We start from the raw sequence: 13449 nt of genomic DNA on the forward strand, positions 1-13449 counted from the left end.
GTGGCACACAGGATCTTTAGTTGTAGCATGCAGGATCTAGTTCTCTGACCAGGGATCAAACCCAGGCCCCCTGCATTGGGAGCTCTGAGTCTTAGCCACTGGACCACCAGCTGCTGCTGCTGCTGCTGCTAAGTCGCTTCAGTCGTGTCTGACTCTGTGTGACCCCATAGACCACCAGGAGGTCCCCAAAATGAAAATCTTAATTTGGAGTCTTGTCAAGGCATTGTACCCAGAGACAAAATTCTGATCCTACTTTTCCTTAAATCCTACAAGCCCTGGTATACTTAGGAGAATTAATATAGAGGTGGATTTTACCCTGTTAAACTTGAAGATTTCTCTTAAGGCACTCTAATTTTGTGCGTCTTTAATTTTACATGTGGGCAAATCACCTAAGGATCTTGGTGAAGTGGAGATTCTGATTCTTCAGGGTGTATCTGGGGCCTAAGTGTCTGCATTTCCAACAAGATCCCAGATGCTGGTGATGCTGCTTATCCAAGGTCCATATTTAGCATGACAGGTTTTCTAATCAGTATATGAATCACAAAATCATATAAGAGTGTCACCTTCTTGTTTCCACTTACATTTATTGGAATGTAAACTTCTTAAGAGTGGGGTTTGTCTAGCTTATTACTGTTGTGTCAGATTCAGTACTTAGTTAGGCAGATTGCAATGATTAGGAGCTAAGTGAAATGTACTGTTCATATAAGCACATGTTTTAAGCACACCAATTTGAGCCTTCGGTATTATTTGGATTATGTTACACTTTTTGTCTGAATTTATTTTTCACAATGAGATAATTGAAATTAGCCTAGACTTTAGGAGTCCTTATAATTTTTCCCAATTAGTAATTTAAGTAATACCAAATGGATTTATATTCTCTAGTATTCATTTAGAAAAATTACATTATATTTTGATATTACTTTAATGTATAGCTCAGAGTTAAACTATATATGTGTTATTTTTTGAAGTATTTTTACATTCTATAATTCATATGAAAATACAGAGGACCTAAAAATAGTCATAACAATTCTGACAAGAATAAAGTTGGAGGACTTATTCTGACTTCAAGTTTTACCATAAACTATAGAAATCAAGAGTGTAGTATTGATGAAAGAATAGTCAAATCGAGTGATGGGACAGAATAGAGGGTCCAGAAAGAGAGACAAACGTGTAGCTACAAGATTTTCAACAAAAATGACTAATGGGAAAGGAATTTCTTTCAACAAATGGCACTGGTACAGTTGGACATCTAAATTGAAAAGGAAAAAACAAAACTCCTTGGTTCCACCTCACTATAGACAAAAATTAATTCAAGGTATGTCATAGACCTCTTGTAAAACTAAAACTATAAAGCTTCTAGAAGAAAACAAGAAAAGTACCTCAAGATTTTGAGCTAGGTAAAAGTTGCTTAGAGAGGACACAGAATTCACTAACTAACCTGAAGGAAAAACTAATACATTCAACACTACAAAGTTAAACCTTTTGTTCTTTTAATGATAGTATTTATAAAAGGAAAAGACAGTGCACAGTCTTGGAGAAAAAACCTCATTGTTTGTTTGTTTTGGCATCCCTGAATGGCACAGAGGGGAAAAGGTTCTTAGTACGCACATCCAGCAGAGAACTTGTCTCCGGAATATACTAAAACTCACAACTCACTAAAAAGAGAAGTTTTAAAACTGGAGAAAGCTGGTAGTTGTACAACATTGTGACTACATTAACAGGACTCAATTGTATGTATTTATATGTTTAGTTGTCATGTGATTTTATCTCAATTTAAAAATAAGATAAATAAAAAGAGGAATTAATCTGAAATTAGTGGTGGTGGATTTATCTGTGTCTAAAAACCACTGAATATGTACACTTACAAATGGTGGGTTTTATGTTATATGAATTACATCTCAATTTTAAAAAATGAAATAAGCAGAGAAAACTGTTTTAAAAAGTGAATAAAAGACTTGAATAGGCACTTCACCAAAAAAGTGGCCAAAAGCACATGAAAATGTGCCCAGTAGCATTAGCTGTCAGGGAAATGCAGGTTTAAACTATGATGAAAAATTACTGTGTATCCACTAGATTGGCTGAAATGAAAAAGGACTGACAGTCCCACACATTGGCAGCAGTGAACTGAGCAGCAGCAGTGAACCGAGCAGCTCGATCTCTCGAACGTTGCTGGTAGGAGTGTAAAATTATATAACCCTCTTGGAAAACTTGGCAGTTTCTTCTATGTCTACCATATGATCCAGCAATTCCATTCCTAGGTATTGACCCAAGGAAAATGAAAACCTGCCCACTAAAAGCCTTGTACAAGAATGTTCACTGCAATCTAATAATTGCCAAAACTTGGAAACAGCCAGGTGCCCGTCAGCAGGAGAATAGATAAGCCAGTACATTCACACAATAGCATGCTATTCATCAATATGAAGAAATTTCCAGTCCAGGTTCGAAGCACGATACTGGATGCTTGGGGCTAGTGCACTGGGACGACCCAGAGGGATGGTATGGGGAGGGAGGAGGGAGGAGGGTTCAGAATGGGGAACACATGTATACCTGTGGCGGATTCATTTTGATATTTGGCAAAACTAATACAATTATGTAAAGTATAAAAATAAAATAAATAAAAAAAAAAAGAAAAGAAATGAACGTCTCACACATACAACATAAATGCAACTCAAAAACATTCTGCTGAGTGAAAAGGAGCCTTGTTGGAAAAAGTACTTACTGAATGATTCCTTAGATGAGGCAAAACTAACCTGTAGTGAGGGAAATTAGACATGGTTACTTCTGGTGAGGGGGACTGATGAGGGAGTGACAATGGGAACTTTCTCCATTGATGGGGATATTTTATATCTTGATAGGATTATCTAGGTTTATGCATTTGACAGTTACTAATTGAACTATGCATTCAGAATCTACACAGTTAAGATTATTCCATTATATGGAATTTAACCTTAAATACTCTACCCATTTTGTGCTATGATAGTAGAATCTCTTGTGGTTTGAGGTACACAAAAATAATAAAACTACTTCATTTTTCTTTGTCATACACATTTAGCACACTACTACGGAAAGAAGAAAAATAAAAGAATTGGGAGACCACCTGGTGGGCATAGTAACTTAGCATGTGCCCTGAAAAAAGCGAGTAAGAGGAGAAAGAGGCGAAAAAATGTTTTTGTTCATAAGAAGAAGCGCTCCTCTGCGTCTGTTGATAATACACCAGCAGGCTCTCCCCAGGTATGAGATCTGTGATACACCAGTAATGTCTTTAAGCCAAGAGATCCCTGCTTTACAGTTCAAACAGAAAGAATATCTGCAGGTCTTTTTTAAATTCGAATCTCTAGCCAAGGAAGATGGTTTTGTGGTCCAGGAACTGATTTGTCTGGAATTTCAGTGACATGTCTCCCCTTGTCCTCTAGGGAAGTGGGGGTGAAGATGAGGAGGACCCAGATGAAGGGGATGACGATTCCCTAAGTGAAGGCAGTACATCTGAGCAGCAGGATGAGCTCCAGGAAGAGTCAGAAATGTCAGAAAAAAAATCATGCTCCTCCTCCCCCACCCAAAGTGAGATATCTACATCACTGCCTCCAGACAGACAGAGAAGAAAAAGAGAACTTCGCACTTTTTCATTTTCTGATGATGAGAATAAACCTCCTTCACCAAAGGTACCCATTTTAAAACTATGGTGTTCTTTTTTCTCTCTTGACAATTTCCCTTGACAATCTAATGGTGAATGATATTGGCATTACACTTACTTCAATATGGAGTCAGTTGAATTTCCTGAGTCTCTTTTTAAAAGATCCCAAATTCAGATTTCCTTGCATTTCAAGGATTATTTGGAGATCAAATAATAATAATCCTTATCAGGAGGAAAGTCCTTCAGAATGACAGCTTATTTTAAGTTACAGAAGTTTCATTGGTAGTTTATTAGCAGTCTATTAGTCATTTAGTTTAGGGAAAACTGTCTTTTTGATATTTTTTATGATATATATGGTTTTATAGAAATAAAGTATTTATCTTTTTGGCTCCTGTTAAACCATTTTGTTGGTAGATTCATATATGCATATTATATAACACATACGCACATTATGAGAATGGAAGTTGTTAGTGTTTTAAACTTGGATTGCTTGTAAAATATAGTCTTTGAACAGAAGTGGTTAAAAATGATTTCTCCTGATAATTTAGATAAGCCTTCTCTTATTGGAAATACCAGCCCATTCACTTCTGCACCCTGACAGACTGTGAGCTAAAATAAACCAAGGAACAAATGGAAGATTTTAAAACTATTTTCCACTGTTAAATTATCCACATTATTTATATTGAAACTTTGAGATACATTCTTGTCCATTGATAGTTCTTATTATAAAAGACAAACAGTTTCTCAGTGCCTAATGTGTGTGGACCTTTTGCATATTTGCTGGGAGAAATCATGTCCTAAAAGCACTTTGAATTCTGCCTTTTAAAGGGTTATGACTTTCTGTAGAGACTTTCTTAGAATGAAGTAGCTCTAACACCATTTGTTTTGCTTTTGTTGTGGGAAATGAAGGAAATAAGGATTGAAGTTGCTGAAAGGCTTCACCTGGACAGTAACCCCCTGAAGTGGAGTGTGGCGGACGTTGTGCGGTTCATCCGATCCACAGACTGTGCTCCGTTAGCAAGAATATTCCTAGACCAGGTATCACAGAGACCTTTAGTTTTTAGTAATGCGTCTCTTTAGCAAAGGACTGTGGATACAATAGCAATAGCAATTTATTTACAAGTCTTAGGAAAAATACTTCTATCCAAACATAAAAAATTATTTCCCTGTTTAGGAGTAGAAACGTGATAAAAAGTTATTTATCTGACTTCCTTCACAGTTGAAGCAGATTGTTACTGCAGCCTTATTTTTCCTAAGAATTTGTTTGCATCCTCCATTAAATAACTTAAAATCAAGCATGCTATACTTAATTATCCTCTTATGCCAAAATAACAATTTGCTTGTTTTAAAAAATAATTAACATCTATAATATGTTAGGATCTAACAGAAATAGTCTGTGACCTCAAACAGTGAAATAAATTTTGTTTTGATAATTGAAGAGATTCACAACTGAACATCTTTGAAAATCTTCTCAGTTCAGTTCAGTTCAGTCGCTCAGTCGTGTCCGACTCTTTGCGACCCCATGAATCGCAGCACACCAGGCCTCCCTGTCCATCACCAACTCAGGAAAACATTGTAGTTTATAGGTAATATTTTCTTTCAGATTTAGGAAAGTTCCTCTAAAAAGATGATTCTTTCGACACATTTAGTTGTCAATTACAAGGCTAGTTAGTTTACTGGATTTCTGCAGAACAGAATAGATTCTTACCTGTGGTAAAACTTCTATTATTCATTCTGAAGATTCATTAGTATAGAGGACCATGCTGCTGCTGCTGCTGCTGCTGCTAAGTCGCTTCAGTCGTGTCGACTCTGTGCGACCCCATAGACGGCAGCCCACCAGGCTCCCCCGTCCCTGGGATTCTCCAGGCAAGAACACTGGAGTGGGTTGCCATTTCCTTCTCCAATGCATGCAAGTGAAAAGTGAAAGTGAAGTCGCTCAGTTGTGTCCGACTCTTAGCAACCTCATGGACTGCAGCCTACCAGGCTCCTCCGTCCATGGGATTTTCCAGGCAAGAGTACTGGAGTGGGGTGCCATTGCCTTCTCCAAGAGGACCATGAGAGGTATTTAAAAGCAAATAATGAAAAGCACAGGGACCCTGATTTTGACAAAACCAAGTGAACCAGGGCTGTCATGGTTGAGTTGCCATTCATGTGCAATCACAGATAATTTGTATTTTATGCTTTAACAGGAAATTGATGGGCAGGCCCTATTGCTCCTTACTCTTCCCACTGTTCAAGAGTGCATGGACTTAAAACTGGGCCCTGCTATCAAACTTTGCCATCACATAGAGAGGATCAAGTTCGCTTTTTATGAACAGTTTGCCAACTGAGAAGGACAACCAAAGTAGGCTGTATCTTTGAAGCACAAAATGCAGCAAATCCTTCGCCCTGCTCTACAAGTGGAGCTGAAATAGTCCCAGGGCTCTGGGCCTGCAGGTGTCGGCTTGCTCTCTTTGCACTTTCAGGGAAGGAGGACCTACGCTGAGGAAGCAAAAACTGCACAAAAGTGGCTCTCCCACCAGTGAAAATGTGGGCATCTCTTGTTCATCAGATTGCAATTTAAAAAAAAAGATTGTGAAGAAAAGACTCATATAAAGAAGAATAAGCATTTCCACTGGTGTGGCCTGGAAACGAAGAATAATCAAGGCTGCTGGCAAGCACCCTTTTGATTTTCTTTTTGTTCTCTCTGTTCCTTCCCATTGTAGATGGAACTTTGTTCTCTGCTTTCTCTTTCTTGGGAAGAGAGGACATAGCTTTAAGTTGGCACTGATTTGGGACTGTGCCTCAGGCACGTCAGTGCTTCATTGTCATGTGTTTTAAAGCTTTTTTAAATTAAAACGGTTCATTTTGGGGATGATTATGTGGCTCTAGGGTTTTGAATGTACAGTCACACTTTGATCCATTTTAAAATCTATTCTTAGGAGTTCCTTTGTTTACTACCTCTGTTGATAATTGAGCTCGTAGCCCTGTCTGAGGTTTTTTTAAATGATGCCATTTCTACATGAACACTAAAACTATGACAGAAGTTGGAGGAAAAGACACTGTTTTCTTTCTTAAGAGTAATGTGTGGCACTCACACCAGTTCCTTAACTGACTGATCTAAGAACTCTACTGTCATCGCTTTCCATCCTAACCTCGGTTGGGCTGCCTGTTTCAAGTAATATCTCAAAGACTGTTGCTGTTTTAAGTTGAATTGCTCTCTCCCCACTAGTTCTCAGAGGGACTTCCATAGCTTTTATTTTGTATTTACTTTTCTCTACAGTTGTTTGTCCAACTTTCATTTTGAGAGTCCTTACCTTGGGTAAAAATCAGTAGGTGTTTCCTGGACCCACAGTAAAGCCCATTTCCCCATTTTTCTCAGTGTCTCTAGACAGATAGTATAGAAGCACAAAAGAGAAAATACGTTTTGGGGGAGGGGGGAAGTGATGCAGAACATCAAGTTTCTGTCACAGTATGTTCTTAGTGGCCGGATAAAGATTGAGAGATGGTTAAGGATTCTAGAAACATCTTTGACAAGTCACATTTACATTTTCTTTGATCGAACCTTTAAATTGAATGTATTCTACAGTCAGTTCCCACTCAAAAACTCAGTTTCCTTTTAACTGTTTCTTTTGACCCAGCTCAACTTGACATTAAACAGAAAAATTTTCACTTATGATTGCACTGGCTGTTGGCTGTAATAGAAGAATAGCATTTACTGTACTGTTTCTGCCATGAGGAATGAGGAAAGATACATACATAGGTTGCTTCTTTTAAATGGTTTGCTTTGCTGAATGGTTTTTATTTTTTTTAATTATCCTAGTTACCTACAAATTTATAACCTAATCATTCCTCTTCAAGATTTGAAAATGTTTTAAAACGACAAACTGGGTAAATTCTAAACAGTTATACAAATATAAGGTAATTTTGTTACAAATTTAAACTGATTGTGATTTTTTTTCCTTTTCTTCCCTGCTGTTCCACCTTTTTTTTTGGACCTTGGCAAACATTTTGTAGTCTGACTCTTCTCTTTATTGGATAATTTATGAACCGCTTGAGTTCAAGCCCTCCAACCAAACCCTATATTAAAGCATCAACTCTTTGCTTAGGTTACTACCAGCTATACCTGGAAAGAAGATTTAAGTAAAATTAATCTGTTTGAATGTATTGGGAGATCCAGTTTTTAAAGTTTTGATTGATTCTGTGCCACTGCAAGAGAAGCATATGTAGGATGCTTGGGAACAATTAGTCTTAAGTAGATCAAGTTTGGGGAGCAGGTATCTTGCATAATATTTTCTGAGAGCGTAGCAGTCAACACACTATGGCAAGGAGTTCCTTGAAGTAGATCACTGGAATAGAAAAGTCTGGAATTGATTAACATTGTTGTCTTATTTAGGAAAGTGGTATTTATTTTCTAAGAGAGAATTTACCAAATGTAATGTAACAATGAATATATTATCTCTCTTTTGACCTCTTCAGAAACCATAGAATTTAAAACACCTCCCTTCACAAGTGAGAGGGCAGAGCCCCTGAAAGATGAAATGCACGGACCTAAGTACAGTCTCTGATCAGAGTCAGACCCTAGCCAGCTTGTCTGTTTACACCATGATTAATCAAGCTCAGCTTTCTCCTACAGAGAAGCTGACTTTAAACTGGACAAGTCAGTAGGGTTTTCGTTAATATTGTTTTGCATTCTCATACCAAGATAATAGTTTATCAGGCAACTACAGTAAAGAAGCATGATATACCCCCAGCCCCTCCTCCCAGATATCACATAAGAGAGGATAATTATTTGGGAATTTTAAAGTAGGAAAAGCTTCCCTGATAGCTCAGTTGGTAAAGAATCTGCCTGCAATGCAGGAGACCCCGGTTCAATTCCTGTGTCGGGAAGATCCACTGGAGAAGGGATAGGCTACCCACTCCAGTATTCTTGGGCTTCCCTTGTGGCGCAGCTGGTAAAGAATCCGCCCGCAATGTGAGAGACCTGGGTTTGATCCCTGGATTGAGAAGGTCTCTTGGAGAAGGAAAAGGCAACCCACTCCAGTATTCTGGCCAGGGGAATTCCATGAACCGTATAGTCTGTGGGGTGGCAAAGAGTCGAACATGATTGAGTGACTTTCACTTCAAAGTATAAAAAGGGCTTTTAAAGTATACAGTTAAACTCCATTTGCCTCAATGTTGCTGGGGCTGGACTGGACAGCAGTGATCGTCTGATTCTTTTGATTCTAAAACAGATGTTAAACCTAATAATAGCTCACCATGTTCGGTAAGATGTTTGTGTATTGCCCATAGGTATGTGAACTTTGTTTTTTAAAGATACCAACCTCTTAAATTTGTGAGAGGTACATTATGAGGGACTGCATTTATCTAAATTTCACCTTTAGCTGGCTCAATAGCCTCCCTAAAGTCAGAAAGTTTTCCAGCATCAATTTTTGATCCTGAGTTGACAAGCTTGGAAACAGGTGAATGGATTATATCATACTTCTGGACTTTGAAGTTGATTAACCAACATAGACCTCTTATTGTAGTGTCAGTGTGTTAGGGAGACCTTTTACCGCCCGTGAAGATTTGCTATGACATTTTGACTTTACTTGGTGGGCTTCTGGGAACTCATGCTATTTTTTATTTGTAAACTACCTACCTCCATCTCTCTCAGTTGAAACAGAATTGAGGTGGCTAAGACAGGAAATGCACTAATAGAGTGGGAGGATACTTTTGTCCTGTCTGCCTTTCTTTAGTGATGTAGGTGGCACCCAGCATACATGAGGTCAGAAAAAGGTAGTTACCAACCTCTGGAAGAGTTGGGCTTCTTGGGTAAATATTTATTGAATTATGATAGAGGCAGACGTGGAATGCCAGTTCAGAACTTGACGTTTATATATTTCTTCTCCTGAAAGCAAAATTATTCTCACTGTGAGAGAAAGGGCATTGGACCAAAGCTTCCTGAGGACTTGAATACATTTTATTTGTTCTCATCCCAATTGTCCCTAATACAGCACCTGAATACAGAGTGAAAGCTTTAGGAGGGCTCAGGTTAGATAGTATTCAGAACCATCCCCTCCCTCAAGCCAAAAAGTATCTCTGGGGCACACACAGAACATCAGGGAACTGTAGGTGAGATTTAACTAAATGGGGACATTGGGAAAACTATCATAGGCACTTACATATACTTGGCACCTATCACCAAAGACTTTGCTGTAAGACACCGTGTGCTGGTTTGATTGATGCCCACAGATGCTCTGAGAGAGTTGTTAGGAGCATAGCCTTGACAGTGGAAACACACACCAGGTTTGAACTTCAGTGGTGTATATTGGGGATTTTGTGTAGTTGTGTATGTACGTGGAAGTTCAAAAGTGTTCAATGTTATCAGTTGGCCTTTTGAAGATGGAGAAGGCAGCACTAACAAATGAAGTATAAATCTTAATGGGGACTGTGTACCCCCTTTAAAAATTTGAATGTCTTTGGTCTTTGGGTCCAGTGTAAATGAGCATGTGTCATAGTCATGATGCTGGCTCAGAAACCCTGTAGGACAGAGGCTCCTGCAAAACAAAAGAAATCAATCACTTTCATGCAAGTGTAATTCTTCCTTGATTTTATTCACTTTACAGTGTTTTGCTAGTGAATTTTTATGATTCTCTCCCATTGTGTGAGGATGTGCATACTTGAGAAATTTGAATTTATCTAAATGAGCCTCCTGTGGACTTGGAGTTTTGGAAGAAAAGTTCTAAAGTCCAGCGCAGTCCAGATGGATCTGGTTCCAAGCCTGCTTGCCTGGGATTTCCTCTGTACCTGTTTCAGTTTTCACAGGTAGTTCTGTTTCTAAGGGGAGCCTTAGGGGTGAAGGTATAGAAGCTGATGGGCCCTAAGTGCACTGGAGGTCAATTTTCTTCATTCTTCTATTTCAGAAGTCTTAATATTTTTGCAAGAACCAGCAAAACCAGGAGTAGGGGTTGGAGGAATGGAGAAGTAGGGCTTAAAACTCCATTCCATTTTGTCACTTCTGACTTGATACACCGTTTGGGTCTGTCCTGGTGCTAGGACCTATCACAAAGGACTGTCTTCAAAGGGAAACAAGCCACAGCCTTGTTGGACACGTCTTTAACTCCAGCAGCAAAACTGGGACCCAGAGCTCTCGGGAGGCAAAGGATGACACTCACTAGTGAAATGTAGCTTTAATACCATTTCTAATAGGTGTGCCTGTTCACAAGATGTGTGGGAACTCATTCCTAAGGGTTTTTACATGTTTTAGTTAATCTAACTATGCCTAGCTAGGAAGAATGGATGTGGGCAAATAGTGTTGAAAGAATGAGGGTAGGCTTCATGGGGCAAATCCAGTCACAAAGCAGATGACTGAGGAAGATAACAGAGTTAAGACATAGTTAAAACTGGGCAGTTCCTTATCTTCTTTTGCAAGAAATCTCTAGGGAAGTGGACTTTGAATGTTTCTCTTGAGATTTTAAAGTGTTTGTTTATTTTCCTCTTCTTCTTTTTTTTTTTTTGGTTGAATACTCTCTGAAGACAATCAGAGACCTGCCAGGGTGGGACTTCCAGCTGGTTCCAGCACTGTCCTTAGGCCTCTTTCTAACACTAACTCATTGGAATTGATGCAGTTTGTTTAATGGATATTGTCCTTTTTTTTTTTTTTTTTTTTTTTTTAAGCTGCTTCTTTGGAACAAAATGAAATGCATATTGCATTGTGTCCTTCCTTCTTGCTGTTTTTCTCTTAAATTTAAAAGTTACGCATTGAGGATAAAGTACATTTAAGAAATATGCGGAAGAATACCTATTAAAATAACTCCCATCAAATTTGATGGTATAACTTCAAGGGATTAAGAAATAACTATTTTGGATGAATATTTTGCTCAGTGGGGTTTTTTTTTGGGGGGGGTTGTGAATAAGTGTATATAAATGTGTGGTATATTACGACAGTTTTAAGTGGTCGTCAGAAAATTAAAACAGGTCTTAAGGTATATATTTAACTTCCTTTGACAGCAAGTAAGGCGTTTGACCAGAGTAAATCCTTCAGAACTTTGCAGTGGGACCTCAGAGAATCATCTCTGAATGGAGGAGAAAGTTCGTGCTTCAATAAAATTAACCTTTGCAGAATTCTCCCCGTCTCTCCTGCCGTCTGATCCTTTCCCCTCTGGATTTGGGTGCTTTTTAACTGCAGTTCAGAAAAGATAGGGAGAGTAGAATTTCCCAGAGTGAGCTTGCTCCTGTCACTGGGGACTCTGCTCCTGATCTCTGAAGACTGTTTGTTGGTCTTTACTTTTGCCTTGGTACAGCAGCAAGTGGCCTTGGGATTCCTCCACATCTGGATGTGCAGAGCACTGCTTTGTCAAAAAGTGCGTTTTTCAGCTCTCTGTGCAATTTCCCTTGAGCTGTGTCTTCAAGCGATCAGTAATCTCCTTGAAATGCCCAGCTGCAGTCTCTTCTGCTCTAAGTTCACATCCTACTGTTTGGTTCTCTCTGAACATGAACTGTACCTTGAGCATACATACCCATAAGGGACCTTCGTAGACTTAAGACAACGGTAATGCAATTTTTCCTTACCTGTTTATTTTCTTAATTTTCTGTATTTTCCCATGGTCAATACTTGTGGAGAGTTTTAAATTTTATAAATTAAAAATCAGTTTAATTTAAAAAGCATTTTGTTGCATGCTGTCTGTGCCAGGCACTATACTGGATTCAAAAGTGTGAATAAAAATCAGTTCCTGCCCTCAAGAGGCTCACACTCGGCTGGAAGAGAGAGGTGTGTACAGCCGTCTAGCAGTCTAGACTGCTAAAAATTTAGCAGTCTGAAAAGTTCCCGTGGAGCAGCCAGCACACACAAAGTAATCTGGATGCATGAAGCATGGGTAGCAGTTCGTGACGCAGGGAAAAGGAAACTGTTCCATATAGCTAGAATGCTATGTATAGGCACAGAGGTGTGGAAGTACATTTTTTAAGAGAAGGGCTGGAGAATTGCTTCTAAGGAACCAATTAGCATTTGTGTTCCCCAGATAATCAAGTTAGTATTCCTATTAACCAAGAAAGCTTTTGGATAGCATTTAACGTTTTATGTAATTGGATTTTTTTAAAATTGAAATTTCTTGATGTCTATCTTAAGGGAAAATTTCCCTAGATTTGATTTTTATTGTTCAACAAATGTACCCCAATGTCTACTGGAATAATACTGTGTACATTGGCATTAAGTGGATGCAATCCTGATCAGGGATCTAAGAACACCAAGAGATATCTGGAGAAAAGCCAGAGGTGACTGAGAGGGTAGATGTGACTGAGAAGGGTAGATGACAGAATGGGGGCTAGAGGTCCTAGTTGAGGAAGAGAGCAAGTTCCAAGGAGTCAGAGTTGAATAAGAATAAATGTGTTTATGTGGAGGGAGGCTCTGGAGACTGAAAATACCAGCAACCTGGTTTTCTTTTATGAATCACGTTCAAAATTAACAAGATGGGGATATAGTCACATGTTTACAGTATATACCCCATATATTTCTATATGAAGGCAGTTGGATTGAAAGTGACTATGTAAATTACGTTTATGGGGGAAAAAATGGATTGGGGCCTGACTGATGAATTTAAGCTATGCCTCTTGGGGACTTCCCTGGCTCTCCAGTGGTCAACACTTCACCTTCCAATGTAGGGGGTACAGGTTCCATCCTTGGTCGGGGAGCTAAGATACCACAGGCCTCCTGGCCAAAAACCCAAAACATAAAACAAGCGATATTGTAAAACATTAAATAAAGACTTAGAAAACAGTCCACGTCCCCCCCCCCCCAAAATAATCTTAAAAGATCAACCTTTGGCCACTATATTGGTACTAACAAGAAAGGTAGGACG

The 13449-nt window shown here is 38.8% G+C and overlaps 1 protein-coding gene across 6 annotated transcripts in view; it reads left to right on the top strand.

Annotated features, from left to right (window-relative positions):
• SFMBT1 (Scm-like with four mbt domains 1) overlaps positions 1-7545 on the top strand; it is a 117585-nt gene extending 110040 nt beyond the window's left edge. For all 6 annotated transcript variants that reach the window (XM_010851696.1, XM_010851695.1, XM_010851694.1 and 3 more), the window contains exons 19-22: positions 3053-3231; positions 3414-3659; positions 4541-4669; positions 5821-7545. In XM_010851696.1, the coding sequence (XP_010849998.1) occupies positions 3053-3231; positions 3414-3659; positions 4541-4669; positions 5821-5961 (695 nt within the window). In that variant the 3' untranslated portion in view covers positions 5962-7545. The remainder of the gene's footprint in view (positions 1-3052; positions 3232-3413; positions 3660-4540; positions 4670-5820) is intronic.
• The last annotated feature ends 5904 nt before the right edge of the window (positions 7546-13449 follow it).

The sequence above is a fragment of the Bison bison genome, unplaced genomic scaffold (genome assembly GCF_000754665.1).
Source record: "Bison bison bison isolate TAMUID 2011002044 unplaced genomic scaffold, Bison_UMD1.0 scf7180017864304, whole genome shotgun sequence".
NCBI lineage: Eukaryota > Metazoa > Chordata > Mammalia > Artiodactyla > Bovidae > Bison > Bison bison.